The sequence below is a fragment of the Corvus hawaiiensis genome, chromosome 14 (genome assembly GCF_020740725.1).
Source record: "Corvus hawaiiensis isolate bCorHaw1 chromosome 14, bCorHaw1.pri.cur, whole genome shotgun sequence".
In the NCBI taxonomy this organism is placed as follows: domain Eukaryota; kingdom Metazoa; phylum Chordata; class Aves; order Passeriformes; family Corvidae; genus Corvus; species Corvus hawaiiensis.
In genome coordinates, this window is record NC_063226.1 from 19,110,279 (window position 1) to 19,130,551 (window position 20,273).

The 20,273-nt window shown below is 43.1% G+C and overlaps 1 protein-coding gene across 5 annotated transcripts in view; it reads left to right on the forward strand.

The window, feature by feature from the left end:
- The first annotated feature begins 34 nt into the window (after positions 1–34).
- Positions 35–20,273, forward strand: part of TAF1 (TATA-box binding protein associated factor 1) — a 29,436-nt gene continuing 9,197 nt past the window's right edge. For 2 of the 5 annotated variants that reach the window (XM_048318906.1, XM_048318907.1), the window contains exons 1-29: positions 35–207; positions 569–686; positions 1,283–1,399; positions 2,204–2,323; positions 2,751–2,992; positions 4,979–5,197; positions 5,633–5,851; positions 6,024–6,225; positions 7,106–7,219; positions 7,530–7,697; positions 8,080–8,207; positions 8,311–8,418; positions 9,253–9,426; positions 9,512–9,685; positions 9,770–9,874; positions 10,920–11,120; positions 11,961–12,102; positions 12,509–12,639; positions 13,174–13,254; positions 13,653–13,802; positions 13,941–14,060; positions 14,231–14,406; positions 15,104–15,345; positions 16,616–16,823; positions 17,078–17,243; positions 17,394–17,605; positions 17,854–17,962; positions 18,158–18,256; positions 18,831–19,008. In XM_048318906.1, coding sequence (XP_048174863.1) covers positions 82–207; positions 569–686; positions 1,283–1,399; positions 2,204–2,323; positions 2,751–2,992; positions 4,979–5,197; positions 5,633–5,851; positions 6,024–6,225; positions 7,106–7,219; positions 7,530–7,697; positions 8,080–8,207; positions 8,311–8,418; positions 9,253–9,426; positions 9,512–9,685; positions 9,770–9,874; positions 10,920–11,120; positions 11,961–12,102; positions 12,509–12,639; positions 13,174–13,254; positions 13,653–13,802; positions 13,941–14,060; positions 14,231–14,406; positions 15,104–15,345; positions 16,616–16,823; positions 17,078–17,243; positions 17,394–17,605; positions 17,854–17,962; positions 18,158–18,256; positions 18,831–19,008 — 4,549 coding nt within the window. In that variant the 5' untranslated portion in view covers positions 35–81. Of the gene's footprint in view, positions 208–568; positions 687–1,282; positions 1,400–2,203; positions 2,324–2,750; positions 2,993–4,978; positions 5,198–5,352; positions 5,498–5,632; positions 5,852–6,023; positions 6,226–7,105; positions 7,220–7,529; positions 7,698–8,079; positions 8,208–8,310; positions 8,419–9,252; positions 9,427–9,511; positions 9,686–9,769; positions 9,875–10,919; positions 11,121–11,960; positions 12,103–12,508; positions 12,640–13,173; positions 13,255–13,652; positions 13,803–13,940; positions 14,061–14,230; positions 14,407–15,103; positions 15,346–16,615; positions 16,824–17,077; positions 17,244–17,393; positions 17,606–17,853; positions 17,963–18,157; positions 18,257–18,830; positions 19,009–20,273 lie in introns of those variants that run through there. The other 3 variants (XM_048318908.1, XM_048318909.1, XM_048318910.1) reach the window with 2 other exon arrangements.

Genomic DNA, 20,273 nt, shown 5'->3' on the forward strand with positions numbered 1-20,273 from the left:
CGGGGCCGCTCCCGGGGCCGCTCCCGCCGCCGCTTCCGGCTCCGGGTCGGGCTCGGTGTCCGCGTCGGGGCCGCTGCGGAGATGTCGGACTCGGAGAGCGAGGAGGAGGCGGACGGCGGCCGCGCCGAGCCCTTCTCCCTGGCCGGGTTCCTCTTCGGCAACATCAATGAGGCGGGGCAGCTGGAAGGGGACAGCGTCCTCGACAAGGTAGGGCCGTATCGCTCCGGGAAGGCACCGCGGGCAGAGGGACGGCGTGAACCGGGGTGCTTGGGGCGAGCCGGGATGTACCGGGGTGACCCGGGGTGACCTGGTGTGTGCTGGGATGTCCGGGGACGAGCCGGGTGTGCCGGGGTGAAGCCGGGATGTACCGGGGTGACCCGGGGTGACCCGGGTGTCTGGGGGTGAAGCCGGAGTGTCCCGGGATGTGCCGGGATGAGCCGGGGTGTCTCCGGATGTCCCGGGGTGTCCTGGGGGATGCTCGGGGCGGGCTCCGGGGACAGGACCCAGCAGGCGCCCGAGGGCTCGGCCCGGCCCGGCGGTCGGAGCCTCCCAGCTCTGGTCTCCCCAGGAATCCAAGAAGCACCTGGCCGGGCTGGGCGTGCTGGGGCTGGGCAACCTCATCACCGAGATCACGGCCAGCGAGGAGGAGAGCGCCGAGAGCGAGGGAGCGCACCTGGACGAGGAAGGTTTGGCGCTGGGATAGCTGTGCTTGGGTGGCAGAGGGGCTGCAGGCTCCCAGCTCTTGCCGGAGAGAACAAAATGCGCCTGGGCTGTCAGGGTCTGCAGGGGATAGCGTGGTGTTCCCTGGTCAGAGACCCTCTGTCAAAGGCCTTCCCTTCTCCATCTTGCCAAACAGAATCCCACAGTAGTTCCTGATAAATTTTGCACTTGTTCCCTTTAATTTTTTTAAGGTTTTTTTTTTCTTGTTTCTCCATGAATAAGTTCAGTCTGTGTTTGGATTAAAGAAGCATACTTAGCACACAGTATTATAATATCTCTTACTTTTATTTCTGAACTTGTTGAACAGTTTCAGTGAGTAAGTGATAGGTGTTCCTTGTGCTAAAGTTGATTGTTTACCAGTCTTTTAGGGGACATTCAGTGCTATGAGAGCTTTTGATTAGAATGAGGGGAAAAGTACTCTGGTGGGAGATGTTAATCAGATAGTTTTGTTCCTCTAAATAAAGGAAGCATAGCAAAGGATTCATAAGTACTTAGTGAAGTCTGCAGTTACTAATATAAATTAGGATAAAGTTTTGTGTGACAAGCTTTCTTTTCTTCCTAGGCTGGGTTAAGAGCACAGAGGATGCTGTTGATTATTCAGACATCACTGAAGTGGCAGAAGATGAGAGCCGTCGGTACAAGCAGGCGATGGGCAGCCTGCAGCCGGCTCGAAGGCCAGGTAAAGGGGATCAGCATTACAGCTCTGCCTGTAGGAGATGTTCTGGGGCATTGTGCCTTTTCACTCCTTGCTTCAGGAGGGCAATATAAGCTTTTGTGAAATTGTCTTCACTGGATGAAGCCACTGCTTGCTGTCTTCCTCTTTTAAGGAATCAGTTCCTTATCGTAGTCACTTCAGTCTTAATATCTCTCTCCTGTTCTATCTTGATTTTTTTTTAAAAGGCTTTCTGCAGAAGACACCTTGGTTCTTTTGTTGGTATCTCTGTCTGGCCTAGAATATGTTTTCAAAAATAAGCAGCTTTTCCATTTGAATAGCTGCTGGTGTAAATGCTAAATCTTGGCATATTCTTTAAAGGTGTCTTACACTTAACCTTTCTGGTGACTTATTGTGGTTAGTGGGATATAAAGGTGGTTTGGACTTTTTAACCCACATTTTTCTTACTTCTCTAGCAGCTTTATTTGTTCTACAAAGTGTGAATAAAAGGATGCGATAGCAGAATATATAAACACATAGGCAAACTGAATAAAAGGAGATCATAGCAGAATGTATATGTACACATAGATTTTAAGTACTTCAGTCATCTTTCTGTCAGTTTGTCTTTGTCCGTCCTTCCTTCCCACTGTTTTTTAAATTTACATCTTGCAAATGAGTTTCTGCAGGAAGCTGAACTGGTAAGAGTTTTCATCTAGTTACAAGATGAGAATGGTGTCTATGCCATCAGGTTTGAGATAGAATAAATGGAAAGGGTGCCTGGTTTTGTTTCATTATCTGCTTAACACTTGGTCTTGTCTCCTGCCTGGTTAGATGAAGATGAGGATGATTATGATGCTGACTGTGAAGACATCGATTCCAAGCTGATGCCGCCACCACCACCACCTCCAGTACCTGGAAAAAAAGAAGATGAAAAGGACGCAGCTGCCACTGGTGAGTGAGGACTTTCTTCTACTCTCTGGCAATGTGAATGTCTGAAGGAAGCAAACGCTGCTGTGTAGCAGTTCCGCGGCACCACACGTCACCAAAACTCGGTCTGCAGGCTGCATCTGAAGGTGAGTGTTTGTGATGTTGCAGGATTGCCTGAAATCTAGGGTGGAGTGTTGTATTTCCAGTGACTGTTGAAATACCCATATTGACAATGAAACTGCTTTTTTATCTCATCCTCTCAGTTGTGGCTGGGGAATTCACCTGGAACGCTTAGGATAAAATGAAAGGTTAAACCAGAATGGTACTCAGAACGCCTGCACAGGCTTAATTTTTGCATAACTTGGTATAAACAGTAAATGTGGCACTATGGGGTTGTGCTAGGGGAGAGGGAGGAGACTTGTTTGTTTATGAGGTGCTTGTTCTATTGTAGTATCTGAAGATGGAGACGGTATCATTTTGCCCTCCATCATTGCTCCTTCCTCTGCTGCCTCCGACAAGGTGGATTTCAGCAGCAGCTCTGATTCTGAGTCAGAGATGGGACCTCAAGAAGCCAGGCAGGCAGAATCCAAGGAAGGCAAACTCACACTTCCTCTTGCAGGAATCATGCAGCGAGATGCTACCAAACAGTTGCCAAGTGTTACAGAGCTCTTCCCAGAATTTCGACCGGGCAAGGTATTGTAAGAGATACGTGGAAGAGATGTGTGTCATGTAAGCCCTCTAAATATGCATTGTACAGTATTTAAGGGTATGTACTAAGCAATCACATAGATGTTCTTGCTCACTTAATACTTTCTTTAGTTTCCTTGTGCTGCTGTTTCCAGATTGCTTTTTATCTAATACTTTTCCTGCCATTTGCAGTAATCTCTTAAAAAGTGTCCTATAGATCAGGGTGTGAATGTTTTGCTTTTCTGTAAGACCATAGCACAGGCCTGTTAATTTGATACTTTTGCCAGATGATTAAAAGCCGGTGCTTATCTGTCTGCTTTCTGGATTTTCTGGTAAATATTTGCTCCTCCTTTCATGCTGTTCTGAACTTGGTGTGCTTTTCCTGAAACAGTTTGTGATCTGTATCTTTACTTAATTCTCCCTTGAAACTGCTCTGAGTATAAATTAGAAATCACCTCAAAGCAAGTTGGTTCAAAGAATGGTTGGGTTTTGCACAAAGTGAATTCATTACAATTCTTTCCTAAGTGCTCCCAAATAGAAAATGCAGTTTAGGTATTTCAATAATTATTTTGGAAGTTTTAAAGCTGTCAAGAAGAGAGGAAAGGTAAGAGGAGAAGGACAATGAAGATGAGCTTATAGTTGCCAAACAGATGGTTGTGAACAAGGATAACTTGGTTTTATGTGTGCCTCAGAGGGTTCGTGTAAGGAGCTGAACAATTTGCATAATTAAATGTCACGTTTTAATGATTTAGCTAACCACTGCCTATTGGTAATCTAGGTGAGGCTCTAGCACAGAAGTTTCCCTTCTCAATGTTTTCTAGGCTTTTGCAAACTTGGTGTTTCCTGTGTATCAGTTGGTGTGTTCATTTCTTTGATCCTCAACACGTAATGTCAGAGACTGGCTCAGTGTTGGATGTGCCCAGTGGGTGCAGAAATCAGTGCAAGCAGTTAATGCTGAGCACTTTCCATGATTAAGCAGTAGAGCTGGCAAAGTCCTGTAGATTTTGCTATGAGGATGGGTTGATGTGCATATTAATATAGCATTGTATTTTTGGATGAAACCTCCTAAAATAGCACGTGCAGAAGCAGACTTTTGTGTCCATTTAAACTTTTAGAAGCTTAACTCTGTCTGAGACCTTTGCCCTTCATGACAGGTCATTGGAACTGGATAAAGAGTTCAGAAGGGATCTCTGGGAGTTTTGGGAAGAAGGTTTACATGGATGTAGGCAGAAGTGGACAGAGTGGTCATATAAACATCATTTCCTTTGGGGACCAGTGTAACAGATTAACAGGGAACATTAATAGGGTGTACCTGCAAATTTTTGGTTCCTGTTTCCTAAGTATGCCAGTTAATTTAGAAACAATGTTTTACCTGATTAAAAGAGTTCTTAGAAGAAAAAAATTTTAAGTGCCTAAAACCCAGCAATCATAACCATAGAAGGAATAGAAGAGAAAATTTATCTTTACCCTTAGTGCAGGTTTTGGAGGTATGCAGTACTGGGGAACTACATTATAATGGAAATAAAAATAAGTGTGTTATTTCTGGACTGTATTATTTACCTTTTTGCTTAAGAAATCTCTATATAACTCTCTTTTGTCTTGTCTCTTTTGCTGATAATTTTATGAACTCTTCTTCAACCTCCATCTGTCTTTCTGAAGAATGTGGATTGTTCAGAATGAAAATCAGTTATTTCCAGGTGGTGTCTAACCACATGTCCAATATATAAAGGCAGTCTTTCTTCCCTCTGACTTTCTTTTTGTCTGAAATTAAGAATATATCCTTTTGAGAGGGAAGGATCCATCAAACAGAAGGATCAGAAACTCTTTTTTTTTTCAAGTGTAACCAAGCGATTGTTGATTGGATTGGGAGCTGGGGTTGTACCACAGGCCAAGCTTCTGAATTTCAGGGTGCTCTCTTTCAGTGCTTCAGGTGAGGGCAAGCATTCCACGGTGTCTTTTTTAATCTGATCCTCTTGTTTTCTCCTGTTCCAGGTGCTGCGTTTCCTGCGTCTCTTTGGCCCTGGGAAGAACGTTCCGTCGGTCTGGCGAAGTGCCCGGAGGAAACGCAAGAAGAAGCATCGGGAGTTGGCACAGGAAGTGCAGATACAGGAGGGTGAAGTTGTGGTTGAGAGTGGAGTGGAAGGAAAATCTCCTTGGGAGTATGAGTTTGCTGCTCCTCCCCCTCCTGAGCAGTGCCTTTCAGATGATGAGGTGGGATATCTGAGACTTAGAGAGGGTCACCAGCTAGTGCTGGGGGTAGTAGTGGATTGGACAGCGACTTTTAGAGAAAGGAGCTTTTCCCTCAAAAGAAAAGTGGAGAACAGAGTTGGCTTATATTCCAGCTGGGCAGCAGCTCTTCTCTAAATACTAGTCAGTGACTTCAGGTGATTGCTTCTTACTGAGCAGGCTGCATCCATGGTACAGGATCAATAGGAGAGCTTACCCTCTTTGTATCAAGAAGAAGCCCTGTGTTCTTGGAAGTCTAATTACAGAACATTCTTGAGGCAGCTAGTAAGTATGGAAAAGAACTTCTTAGAAATGCTTTTCTTCTACGAGAATAAGCTGGGAAACTTGGAAGGAGGAGACCTCTTACTGACACTTAGATAAACCACCAGTGTAACCATTCCCTCCTTTGCTGTGCTTCAGATTACCATGATGGCACCTGTGGAGTCGAAATTTTCCCAGTCGACTGGTGACATAGACAAAGTGACAGACACGAAGCCCAAGGTGGCCGAGTGGCGCTACGGCCCTGCCCAGCTCTGGTACGACATGCTGGGCATCCCCGAAGACGGCAGCGGGTTCGATTATGGCTTCAAGCTGAAGGAGAAGAACGAGCAGGAGGCTGAAGGACACACAGATGAGGGGGTGAGAGGGGCAAAGTGTGGAGATGGATGTGGGGATTGCTGCACAATGAGAGTCTGGTGATGGGCTGGTGGATTGTTGTGCACCGTGCAAAATGAGACTTTGAGTTTTCCTCCTTTAGCTTGAAAGGATGTCTTTCAAGTCAGGTCTTCCAACAATTATTATGCCCTTCCAGGATGCAGAATTGACGAAGGAGAAGGATGATCTGCTAGCTGATGAGCACTTCCTCATGGTGACACAGCTCCAGTGGGAGGATGATGTCATCTGGAATGGGGAGGATGTCAAGCACAAAGGGACTAAGACGCAGCGTGCGAGCTTGGCGGGCTGGCTGCCATCCAGCATGACCAGAAATGCCACTGCATACAATGCCCAACAAGGTGATCAGGGGTCTGACACCAGTTTTACTTGCTGTAGTTGAGCTGACTCATTACATGTTCGACTGCAGCATTTAGTTCAATTGTACATGTACAGTTGCGTGTCTCAAATGTAGAATTCTCCCTGTCAGGGAATGCTTTTTGGCAAAATCACAGCTCCACTGAGAATTCTGAGACTTAGTATCTTTCCAAAAACAGAGTAGGTCACTTCTGTTAAAAAAACCCCCATCTCAGCTCTGGCTTTCTTCCCTCCATGGGGAATACCAGATGCTGGATCCATCTACATTAATATTAAGCAAAGCTACCCTTAGGATTTCCTCTTTTTATAGGCTAGTGGAATTTTGTTTACTTTTGTTTTTAATTGGAAGAATTATGTAAAAGTCTTCAGAAGTTTCTCCTCAACTAAAAATGGTACTTTGTTTTTTCTAGATAGGAAGTAACAATTCTTACAAGCCTCAGACTTCTTTTAGATACGGATGCATTTTAAATTGAAATCACTCGTGTAGAATGGATGTTTGTTGTCTGTTATATCTTATCCTGCTTCTACAAGGAAACACCAATGGGAGTGTCAGATCTTTATTGGGTACTAGTGTCAATCCTTTAACGTTCAAGTGTGAGTACAAGACACTGAGGCATTGGGTGGGTGAATTGGAGATTCTTTGAAGAGGCTGCAGACTCCAGCCGTCAGCTCTGGGTGAAATGTGTTTTTTTTAAGTTTCCCCAGTTCTAATGACTTATGTCACTCTTTGGGATATGAGCAGTAGGTCCATCAGGATGAAATTCACTCTCTGTGTGACCCCCCCCCCAGTTCTGGTTCAAGGCACTGCAGTGTCCCTGACCCTCCCACTCAAGCTGACCTTACTTTTGTTTTCCTTTTCTCTAGGTTTGAACCGCAGTGGCTCTTTGCTCAATTCACCAATTCCTCTAGCGCAGAAACCCAACGTAGCAGGAGTCCTGGGCATAGCAAAGTGCAAGGAAAAGGCCCCTGAACAGCAAGGTAATGGTCATGAATAGGTGCATGTGACACACATTTCTATGGTAGAAGGGCTGCTTGTTTGCTCTGCAGCTTTTTGGAGCCTGTGTTTCAGTAGAGCAAAATCTCTGAGTGTTGGCAAAGCTCAGACTTGGGGCTCTAGTTCCTCTTTGCTTTCAAGATCAGTTTTCTTTTGCCTTTTAGAGGTCCTGTCTCAGGAAGCCTGAAAGATGGGGAAGGTTGAGGGAATGAGATGTGGGGGTGAGATCTGAAATAGTTTTCTGCCAAGGCTGTGTATAAAATTCTCGAGGGTTCTACTTTATGATTGTTGCAGTTTCCCTGGATGAAGACAAGCCCTGGTACTCCATTTTCCCAATTGATAATGAAGAGTTAGTGTATGGCCGTTGGGAAGACAATATCATCTGGGATGACCAGGCAATGGAAACCTACTTGGATCCCCCTGTCTTAACACTTGATCCAAATGATGAAAACATAATTCTAGGTATGTTTATGGCATCCAAAATTTTGACTCGAATGAGAAAAGACCAGGGGAAATGAAAGCAAGGGTTTATAATCGCACTGTAATGGAAATAAATGGACTGGGGCAATACTTATGGCCTTCCTTTATTCTGGCTTTTGAAGTTAATTTGCAAGTCAAAGGCCTAAGCAGGAGGTGGTGATGCTAATAACCTTTAATTGTGTGGTGTACACATTCAACTTCCAAGTTAAATGCACTGCCAGGAAAGCAAAAATTAATGCCTTGAAAGTTAAATTTAACATGATTAATCTGACCCTTGATGTGTTTTAGGAGTGACAGTCTTAATTTGACTTGCATGCATGTTGGTTTGAAGAGGGAAGGTAGGGATGTAAACTTGTGCTTTTAGAAATTCCTGATGAAAAGGAAGAGATGACTTTGAACTCTCCATCCAAGGAGAACAAGAAAGAGTCTTCTCTAAAGAAGAGTCGAATCCTGTTGGGAAAAACAGGTGTCATCAAGGAAGAACCACAGCAGGTCAGCATAAGCTTTAGCATCATCTCCAGGGTTAGGAGTGATGAAGAAGGAGTGAGTTTTTATTTTTTTGACACCTCTCTCGCTGTGTTTAAAATTGAATTAGAACATGTCTCAGCCAGAGGTGAAGGATCCCTGGAACCTCTCCAATGATGAGTTTTACTATCCCAAACAGCAGGGACTTCGAGGAACCTTTGGAGGCAACATCATCCAGGTAGTCACAATAGTGTTCACTGTGGTGTGAGGAAGAGCTAAAGTGTCTTTGTAGGAGGTTTATAGCTGAGGGTAGGACTTTGGATTTGTAGAAAAACAGAATTGAGATTACAGCAGGTCAGTTAAATGTTCACGAGACATATTTTTAATGTTCAATTAAAATTAGGAGTTTGAACTAACTTTTATTGATTGCCTGATCAAACTGAGGTTTAGTTGCTTGATCTTGCTGTATCCTACTCACCATGCTTTTGTGTTTGGTGTCTTGTTATGTGTTCTTTGTAAACCAATAGTGGGAGGGGAGAAAGAGGTGCAGGTTGTACTTCCGCTGCTACTGTGTGTCTTAGTCTGAATATTAAAAAATTAATTTAGTTACTGATGAATTTGAATTACTGCTCACTAGCCATAGGTGAGGAGGTGATGTTTTTTTCCTTCCTTCATTGTGGAATTCAGTGACTTCTAAAACCTCTGACTCCAGAATCTTCTCTAATGAGAAAATTGTGTGTAATTCCAAATGAATTTCTCTCCCACCGATAGAGATAATGGCTTTACATGTAGTTCCTGGTTAATAAAAAGATCCCATCATTGGGTACCATTTGAAATAGTAAAATTGAAGTATTCTCTGTACACAAAGGAAAGATCTTTATATGGAAGTAAGCACTTTTCTGTCAAAAGGCAACATTTATGATGACAAGTGAATTTCAATGCACTTCTGTTACTGCTGGGAGACCTAAAAATATCCCTGGGCTCTCTTATGTAGGGTTTAACAGGATAAGAGGATGGTCTTGCTTTTGAGGTGGTGCATGTCCCTGTTAACACGGATTCTGTTCTGTATCAGCACTCTATCCCAGCAGTGGAGCTCCGCCAGCCATTCTTTCCCACCCACATGGGTCCCATGAAGCTCCGACAATTCCATCGGCCTCCCCTGAAGAAATATTCCTTTGGTGCCTTGTCCCAGCCCGGGCCCCACGCTGTGCAGCCTCTGCTGAAGCACATCAAGAAGAAAGCCAAGGTACAGTTATTGCTGTCAGCCTTTGAATGTGCCTGGGCTGTTTGCTGAGCTGTTCTCCTGACTCTGTCCCTTGTGCCCGGCGCAGATGAGGGAGCAGGAGCGCCAGGCCTCTGGCGGGGGGGAGATGTTCTTCATGCGCACACCACAGGACCTCACTGGCAAGGATGGAGATCTCATCCTTGCTGAGTACAGTGAGGAGAACGCCCCTCTGATGATGCAGGTTGGCATGGCAACAAAGATTAAAAATTACTACAAAAGGGTGAGTGTGCAGATTCTGCTGTTGGACAGTGATTTCCCTCTGCCTCTTGCTGAGAGCTAACAGCACCTTCATTGCACTTTCCAGAAACCTGGTAAAGATCCAGGAGCTCCAGACTGTAAATATGGAGAGACTGTTTATTGTCACACTTCTCCGTTCCTGGGTTCTCTGCATCCAGGCCAGTTACTCCAGGTGAGAAACGAGGTTTCTACATTTAAGAGACAGATAAGTTAGATGTGGACTAATAGGCAGAGTGCCTATTACAAGCCCTATTTATTTAATCACTAATAATGCTTAGCTTCCAAAATAAACCCAGATTCCTTTTCATTTCCAGTTTATGGCTCTTTGCTTACTGATAGTAATTCAGTTCTTAGCTTTCTTAAAAAAAAAAAAAATCTCTGTTGTATGCTTTTTAAAATTATTGTAGGAATTGTAGGAATTGCAGGTAGTGAGTCTTTGCTGTTTTGCTTAGTCATGGCATTAGAAATAGTGTTAGAGAGGACTGAGGGGAAAACCAAAGCTGCTTGAATGCTGGGGAGCTCAGTAAATAGGTGTTGGAGGGGATAGAAAACATGGATTTATCATGATCCAGGACCTTTTGTGTACTTTCTGAGGACTGCACTTCTGACTGTTGGATGCCAGTTACTAGTCAGGTGTACAGATTTATGCTTTTATGAGCCTCTCTCTGTTGTTAAAGTGCATACATTTGATGTGGGGAGAGGAATTAAGAATATTACAAGGACCAGCTGGTTCACAGTTCATAAATGTAAATATAAATGGATTTCAGTTACTGCTAGCTGCTCTTGCTGCAGCAATAATTCTTCCGTTCTGTACCACAGGAAAAAGGTAAGGTGAAGGTTGATACTAGAGATTCACCACAGAACTAACAATGCTAATTGTGTGTTAGGCTGGTTTCTGTGGATATTGTGCTCTTTTGGAGATGTGTTCTTTCTTTCTTTTTTTGCAAGTACCTCCTTAAAGGTCCTCAAGTACCTCCAATGTCCAAAGAGCCCCTCAATCTCTGCATTTGTTCCAGTGTTTCTTAAGCTTTTGTTCTTCATCCTTGACTATTCCCTGCACATCTACATGTGTATCACATCTACATGATACAAATGATGGTGTACCATTGCAATGAACCTTGGGATGTTGGGTTTTTTAAAGATCTTTTTTGTAGATTGAATCACAGAAGATTTGATCAAAACTTAACTGTCGAACTTGAACCTCTTTCTCTTAACAGGCATTTGAGAACAATCTCTTCCGGGCCCCCATCTATTTACATAAGATGCCTGAAACAGATTTCCTGATCATCCGCACACGACAAGGCTACTACATTCGAGAATTAGTGGATATTTTTGTAGTTGGGCAGGAGTGCCCACTCTATGAAGTACCTGGTCCCAACTCTAAACGAGCTAACACACATATCAGGGATTTCCTGCAGGTATGTGATGAAAGACTATTTGGGGATCTTAGGAGAAAGCCCATGGAATAAGCTTGGGCCTCAGGTAGACAGTCTTGATTTGAGAATCTCGTTGTCCTGCTGTGACTCCCTTTTTTTTTTGATTGATTGTTTTCTTGTGAGGTGAGAGCACTGCAAGAGTTGGATGTTGACCAAACAGCTCATTTTGGTTTATAACATGTCTCTTCTGTTGTAATTGCATCCTATCTGATAAGTAAATGATAAAGGCTTTTTAACCAAAATAAAAGGTTACAAGATTGTATATAACTGTATGAAACTGAAGAAATTAGAGTGATTTTTGAAATGGTTGTGCTGTGTAAAGGACAGATGGATTTCACTAAGAGACAGTAAAGGAATCTTATCACAGTCCTATCACACAGAGTTGCTCCATAGGTCTTCCTTAATTTTCCAGATCTTGTGGTGATTAACTTTGGGACTGACCATAAGCATTCAGTAATTATCCCGAAGTTCAGATTTTGGACATAATTTCTAGTAATTTACTGTCAATCTAACTCAAAATTTTAACTCCAGAGGTATTTGCAGAGCAGGAAAATCCCTGCTGTTCACAGAATTTCTGTGCCAAAGCATGAACATTCCTAATGTGATAAAACAAAATTTCAAGACAAATGTTTTTTCCACATCTCATTCTCAAAAATAGCTGAACCTGAAGCAGACAAGTGGCTTGGAAAACTTTACTGAGTAAATTTACGAGAAACAACGGTTTTCAAGTAGGAAGTTTGAAGCAGTCACCAGAAACATTATCTGTATTGTCTTTGCAAGTTTGTTTATTCTTTCTTTGAACAAATGGGTCTTGTTTTGTAGGTTTTTATCTACCGCCTCTTCTGGAAGAGCAGAGACCGTCCCCGGAGGATCCGCATGGAGGACATCAAGAAGGCCTTTCCCTCCCACTCTGAGAGCAGCATCCGGAAGCGGCTGAAGCTCTGTGCTGACTTCAAACGCACAGGTAGTGATGGGTTTTATTGGGTGGTCAGCCATTCCTTGCTGCTCTTGTAGCTCCAAACAGAGCAGAAGGAGGGAACATCTCCTCCTGATAAACCATTCTTGAAAACATCTGCTTGTAGAACTGAAATGTAATGTGACAGGGTTTTTTCGTTCCAGTTTTTCAAAGTGTGTGCTTTCTTTTGGTACAAGTGTGCTTGATGGTGAGAAGTGACTACAGATTAGGCATTTTTAATAACCCTTTGGGCAGCGATTTACTCATTAAAGACACCGACACAAACACATTCCCTTCCCTCTGTGTGTGGCTGTGTTGTGTTTTACAATCAACTACGTGCAAGTGGAAGCTGGGACTGTGATGGCATCCAGCACGTGTGGGAAACTACTCAGTGTTTGTCTTGTGCATTTTTCAGGGATGGACTCCAACTGGTGGGTTTTAAAGCCGGATTTCAGGTTGCCAACAGAGGAGGAGATCAGAGCCATGGTGTCCCCAGAGCAGTGCTGTGCCTATTACAGCATGATTGCGGCCGAGCAGCGGCTCAAGGTAAATCCTGGTTGGCTCCAAGGCAAACTACTGACACCCTGTGAGGGGTGAGCCTAGGTAACTCCTTCTGCCTAAAGCTGATTTTGCTATGAAGTATGCAAATTAGGTCCCTAACTATTGTGCCACTTGCTAAGTTTGCTGCTGCATAAAAGGGAGTTAAGTTTTAAAGAGAGAGACACTGTATTCTTACCAGCTATTATCTGGCTATTGAATTAGCTGTGCTCAAAAGTACCAAAGGGAAGGTACAAGAAAGGGCTTATGTTTATACCTGGAGCTCAACAGCAGAAAGTAACCAGCAGGTGGCTGTAAGAGACACTGATTATTTTTTTGAAGTTGAGTGCACTGTTTAGTTATGGAGTTTGTCAAAATACTGGGCAGTTCGACATCTGTGCTACTGTGGGTCACAGTGAATCTTGCAGACAATTGTCTGTGGAAGTTTGCTTCTTCAGCATGACAAGTCTCCACAGAGACAGTTCTAGTTCTCTCTTCACTAAGACTTCAGCTTCTCATTTTTTCCCTAATATTTCTCTGCAGGATGCAGGTTATGGGGAGAAATCCTTTTTTGCTCCAGAAGAGGAGAATGAAGAGGATTTCCAAATGAAGATTGATGATGAGGTACCATCAGAGTGATGCATGAGTGTATACACCAATATATAAATTTGAATGTCAAGAGAAAAAATGAGGTCTTTATATTTAAAAGACATATTTAAAGAGGGATTCAGGTTCAAATATTCTCACAACTTCCCTGGAAATTTGCTGCCAGCTCATACCTGTCTTTGGTGATTGTTCTTGCACGTCCTTTCAGGACTAGGCTTTTTTTTTTACCTTAAATGCCTTCTGTGAGTTACTTAGCACTTTGGTTATTCCTTGAAGTGTTATCAGGGCAGCTGAAGGATCAAGAAGTGGAATTAACCCTCATTGTGTCAGTATGAAAAGTTCTCATGACTGGAAGAATCCCAAAGTAAAAGGTTGGAATGGAACAGGTTTATGAGTGTTTCTCTTCTCGCTGGCAGGTGCGCACGGCTCCCTGGAACACCACACGAGCCTTTATTGCTGCTATGAAGGGCAAGTGCCTCCTAGAAGTGACTGGTGTCGCAGATCCCACCGGTTGTGGGGAAGGATTTTCCTATGTCAAGATTCCAAACAAACCAACCCAGCAGAAGGTATAGTTCCCAAGGAGCAATAGTTGGGAGGTCATGTGGGAGAAGTGGAGTAAATATTGGACATAAGCAAGAGAAAATATCAGATGAGCCTACGGAAGACTCTTATGACATTAATAGGCCAAATCTTCCTCTGAACAGGACGATAAAGAGCCTCAGCCAGTGAAGAAGACAGTGACTGGCACAGACGCGGATCTGCGCCGACTTTCCCTGAAAAATGCCAAACAGCTTCTGCGGAAATTTGGAGTCCCTGAGGAGGAGGTGAGCGTGAGTCCAGAGCAGGCTGCAGACTTCGCTAATGGATTTAGCAGCTGATAGTGGAAGGGACATATAAATTTCTACTTTGACCTTGTGTGGAGAGGAATTGAGATCCATAGCCAGCTACCTCAGCTGTGTGTCTCTAAAACCACTCTTTGTCTTCCTCTTTCCAGATAAAGAAGCTGTCCCGGTGGGAGGTGATTGATGTGGTCCGTACAATGTCCACAGAGCAGGCACGTTCAGGGGAAGGGCCTATGAGCAAATTTGCCCGTGGCTCTCGGTTCTCTGTGGCAGAACATCAGGAGAGATACAAAGAAGAGTGTCAGCGCATCTTTGACTTACAAAATAAGTACGTTCTTATCTGATGTTCACAGCCTTGAACCCCACCCGGTCCCCACCTCAAAAGTCCAGCACTGTGCATGCCTGGGGCTCACTGATATGTGGTGGTGTAGATGTTGATTCAACTTGTTGGGCCCATGAAATACAGCACTAAGAAAGAGGCCTTTGGCTGGTAATAGAAAGCCTCAGGTTTAGTGTCTTTGCTGTCACAAACCTTTTGGAAAGGCAGAATGTGTTGCAGAGTCATGACATGAGATGTTCTGCAGTTCCACACGTCAGCAGCTCACCACCTTATTTCCTTTCTTTTCTATTTTTTTTTTAATTGTTATGAGCAGTTTGCCCTCTCTCTTGGGTAGCAGCTGCCAATTCTATGTCCTATTCTTCAGAACTGCCAGAAGAAGTCCTGCATTATCCCTTGTTCTGGCCTGAGACCTAAGAGTGGTGAGGAAATAAAGTACTGTTGATTAAGAAGAGATCAACTTTTTGGAGAAGATGGTCTTGGAACAGTTGGTTTTTTAGACATAGGGGCTAAAAGGAAGGCTGAGAAGGGAATATATTGTGCCCATTGTTGCAGTAGTGATTTGTATCATTAATTCTCAAACCTTTGTGTCATTTTTACCTTTGTATTTGGGAAGGTAACAGGCTGATTTTTTTTTTTAATTTGGGAGGGCAACATTCACTGACTTTCAAGATGCCTCCTATTTCAGGGTTCTGGAATCCACTGAGATCCTGTCAACAGACACAGATAGCAGTTCAGCTGAAGACAGTGACTTTGAAGAGATGGGAAAGAATATTGAGAATATGTTACAGAACAAGAAAACTAGTTCTCAGCTCTCTCGGGAAAGAGAAGAGCAGGAACGGAAGGAATTGCAAAGGATGCTCCTGGGAGAAGACAGTGGCAATGACAAAGACAGAGGCAAAAAGGACAGGAGAGACAAAAAGGGGCTGTGTAAGTAACTGCAACCAACAGAACTTAGGCCTGGGAATGGATGCAGGACTTTGTGTCAGGCTGCAAAGTATGCTGATCTGGCCTCTCAGGAGGGTGTGGATTCCTTACAGGGAGAATGTATAAACATGCTTATCTGGGGCTTTTCCCTCTCTGGGGGTTCTTCCTTCTCTTGAGCACTTACTGGCTGAAAGTGCATGTGAGGTGTATTCTTTGCCTCATATCTTTTGTTTATTTTGAACTATAAACTTACTCTGGTATTTCTTTAGATAGTCACTGCTGCTCCCTGCTTAAGTTTCTTTTTTTTTTTCTTTTTTTTATTTTGAGTGGGGGTGGGTCAGGGGAAGCTGTTTTTTCAGTACTTTTGTCAAGATATTTTCACATATAGTTCCTGGAACGAGCTTTTGGTTCTGTAGTTGGATCTTCTGTGTGCATGCAGCTCTGTGTGTGAAGCAGGCACAGTCTGCAGGCTGATAGCAGTGTCTGTTACACTGTGTGCTGTGGCAGCATGCTTGGAGGTAAACTGGGCAGCTGCCAGATTTGGATCTCCTAGAGATGTGCTTATTTTAAGTGCATTCCAACAGAGAACTTGACGTGTCCCAGGTAAAACGTTTGACCTGTGAATGAACTTCATGAAGGTGCCCATGACCACTGCTACTTGTTGAACATGTGTGAGCAAAGCTGAGCTCTGCATCTGGGTCAGCGTTATTGTTGCCATCTATTCTCAAATTGGGAATAAATCACTAATAAATAGTTACTGGAATAATTTATAAGGGATATGTGGAAGATTTTTGATCATTATTGCCTCATGGAAAGATATCCAGTGTTACCTCATACAAAACCTCTCGACCTGAATTATGAATGGTGCTGGAAAGATTCTGTGGTCACTTGACACACTGGTTGGAACACTCCTTGGAAAACTGGATAATTTTTGACCCTCAGTTTCTGCCAGATAACCATATCTGTGATGAAAACCACTGTAACTAATCCATCTTCAGGGCCAGAATGCAGTTCACCTGTGGGTCTTGTTGACTGTAGCTGTTCCTTCTAAGTTTATAATCCATGTGGATAATTCAATATCTTTGATTTAGCTTGATTTCATGTCATGATAAAACAACATGAACAAGCAAGGGAAAGACTTCTATTGCTTAGGTTTTCCTGAACTTGTGTGTTGGAAGTTTTTAAGCCAAAAGTATCTGCTGTATTTAAACGATGATATTTCTAGAGTGTGGAAAAAATTAGAAGCAAATAAAGCATTTTCTTGTGGCAACAGCTTCAGCAGCCTCAGCAACCTCTCACAAGGATGATGACACCGCCTCTGTGACCAGCCTGAACTCCTCTGCCACTGGCCGCCGCCTCAAGATCTATCGCACGTTCAGGGACGAGGATGGGAAGGAATACGTGAGGTGTGAGACCGTGCGGAAGCCCGCGGTCATCGATGCCTACTGCCGCATCCGGACCACCAAGGATGAGGAGTTCATGTAAGGCCTTCGTGATCTCTCTTGTCTCCCTTTTAACTTTGCCTGTGGGCTTATTTCATTCCACTGACAGTATGAAGAAATGGAGAATTGAGTGTAGAAGCCCAGCACTGTAATTGTGGAGGGAAAGAGAGATTTAATGGCTGTCCGTTCGGAGGCTGTCACAAACTTTGTGCAATGATTGACCTGCTAGAAGAGTACCTGGAAAATCATGAACTAGGCTGGAAAGCTTCTGTATTTTTTTTTCCCCCACCCAGACGGAAGTTTGCTCTGTTTGACGAGCAGCACCGTGAGGAGATGCGGAAGGAGCGGCGCAGGATCCAGGAACAATTGCGGCGGCTAAAGCGGAATCAAGAAAAAGAGAAGCTCAAGGGCCCTCCAGAAAAGAAGCCCAAGAAAATGAAGGAGCGTCCAGACTTGAAAGTAAGCATATCCATCCAGATTTTTGGCTACTGGAGGAGTTTTCTGTTCTAGTGATATACTAAAGATCTCACTGGGGGATTTGGATGATGCTTTGACTCAAAACTAGGAGCCCATATGTGAATTCTGGTTTGTCACCTTCTCTTTTTGCAGCTAAAATGTGGAGCATGTGGTGCAATTGGGCACATGAGGACTAATAAGTTCTGCCCTCTTTACTACCAAACAAATGCCCCACCTTCTAATCCTGTTGCAATGACAGAGGAGCAGGAGGAAGAGCTGGAAAAAACAGTCATTCACAATGACAATGAAGAACTCATCAAAGTAGAAGGAACGAAAATTGTCCTGGGGAAACAACTGATTGAGAGGTAAGGGAAAAAGCAGAGATACTGGTGGGGATAATAAGAAGAAACAATGTAGAGCTTAATGCAGAAACTCATATGTATGTTAGCCACAGGAATAAAGTGACAGGGCTTTACATAAACTGTTATTTTACAGTATTTCAATTGTTCATTTGGTATTATGGCAAATGGAACCAAAGACAGTACTGGGGGACAAATGGTCTTGATTCATGTGAGGGCTGGAGGAAGTATTGTGCTTTTTTGTTTGTGCCTAGTGCGGATGAGGTCCGCAGGAAATCCCTGGTCCTGAAGTTTCCTAAGCAGCAGCTTCCTCCGAAGAAGAAGCGTCGTGTAGGGACGACAGTGCACTGTGATTATCTGAATGTGAGTGATGGTGTTACTGAGCTGATTGTAGCATCTCCATTTCTGTTTGTGCCAACTGGCCAGGCCTTTAACTGCTCCTGTGCAGCCTCCTCATATTTCCCCAGAAAATTAATAAGCTAAATTGTCTAGAATTTCTGTGAATAAATGTTTTGCATCTTGGAACTGCCTTAATTTTTCTGCCTCTCATTTCTTCAGCGTCCCCATAAATCCATCCACCGGCGGAGAACAGATCCCATGGTGACACTGTCATCCATCTTGGAGGGCATCATCAATGACATCAGGGATCTTCCCAATGTAAGTTTAAGCTATGACACCCAAATCCTGGGTCTTAAGCATTGTTGAAGTAGGTTATGTGTTGTAGACACCAGACATTGGCTAGTTTTCTATGGATACATTTTCAAAGCTGGTATGTGATTTAAAAAAAAATTTTTTTTTCAGCAAAACCAGCACAGGATGCATGAAATGTAGCAGTGTATAATGCTTTTATATATGTGGCATTGGAGAAGATCTGTCCTTCACTCTTTTCTGACCAGACTTTGCCAGAAACTTGCAAAATCAAAAGATTAAATGGAAGATTTGAGTTGAAATGAGAATTTTTAAAGTTCAGTTTCTTGACTTCTGTGCTGCAATCAAAAATACCGTCTGAGAATTCTCTGTGAGGTTTTCCTTCTTATAATGGTATTAAAGAATACTGTGTAGAAGAAAGTGATAGCCATTGTGGAGTTGAGCTTATTCTATTTTCCCTGGTGCAGTTAAGGAACTGATTGTGTAAAAGTTTTATACATTAGTGCCTATTTAACTGGAGGTTAAACTGAGATTAGCTGTGCCAGTACTGTGCTGATAATCATTTGTTTCTTTTCCTCCTCAGACATACCCCTTCCACACGCCTGTAAATCCAAAAGTTGTTAAAGATTATTATAAGATCATTACCCGGCCCATGGATTTACAGACCCTGCGTGAAAACGTCCGTAAGCGGCAGTACCCATCCCGGGAGGAGTTCAGGGAACACCTGGAGCTCATTGTGAAGAACAGTGCCACATACAATGGTAAAAGTACAGGGAAATCCTGTTTCTGCTAATACATTGTGCATGGATGAGCTTTGGAAATTTTAGAGTCAACAAAAGCAACGTAAAAGCAGAATAAATTCACTGCCAGGTGGTAATAGTGAACATATATTTTTCCAGATATACCTGAAAGATTGTTTTAATGTTAAAGAACTAATTCATAAATAAGAAAGGAGTGAATTCCAGCATGTAGCAACAGCTAAATGATGACTGTGATGTGGTAGTTGAAGTTCAGTGATGGGTCTGTCAGTGACTGAAGACTTCTGCATGTTTCAAGTCCTGCCTATCTCCTTCATAGCTAAGCAAAGTATTGTTTTCAATAGATTACATTATTATGCTTTCTTGAATGAATCTTTCAATGCAAATAGGAATAGTTCACACCTATTGAAGCCAGTGCCTTGGAGCATGCAGCTTGGGGTAGAGTTTGCTGTCATGATTTTGCATATTTTGATTCTTAGTCACAATGAATTTTTTTCCCCCTTTGGGAAGGTCAGGAAACTAGTTTTAAAAAAAATGAAAGAAAGCTAGTTGAAAATTAAAGCATAGATTCTGTAGTAGAGCAAGTATCTGCTGGGGGAAACTGCTGATTCATTGGGGGTCAGCTTTATTCTGACTGCTGATAGAAGAGTCTTTGTCCAAAATATATTAATTTGACAAAAAAACCTCCCAGCTGCACTGAGTCTCTCTAAGCTGTGCAGCATTGAGGATGACACTGACAGCACTGGGTTTGTGTCTTTGCTGCTTCCTTTATTATTTTGACAGTTAATCACTGATTTATCCTAATAAATAGGACTTTTTTTTCATAGTTCTCTTGCAAATGCTTGTTTCCATGTCCGAGGAATCCTGAAATTATTTAATGCTGTGGGTTTTTGAATATTCCTTAAATGTCCATCTTGTCTTCCTTAGCAGTTCTGCTTCACTCACTGGACTTAGTGAAGGAAACAGAAATTTCACGACTTGTACTGTGAATATTTTGCAGAGGTGGAGGGCTTGGAGGCCAGTCTTCCAAAGGCACAGCTGCTTTCCAAAGGGTTTCCAAACTTTAACAGAATGTATGCCAGAAGTGGGAATGTTTGCTACAAACAACTTTTTCTCATATAAAATCCATGCTGAACTTGAATAATTGTGTGTATTGAGAATATACTTGAGTGTGTACTCCCAGCTGTGCTAGAAATACAATCAGTGATGCTTTAAGAGCAAAGATAAATCATATTGTGACATGGGCCTTTTTAATCAGGCTGCACTTG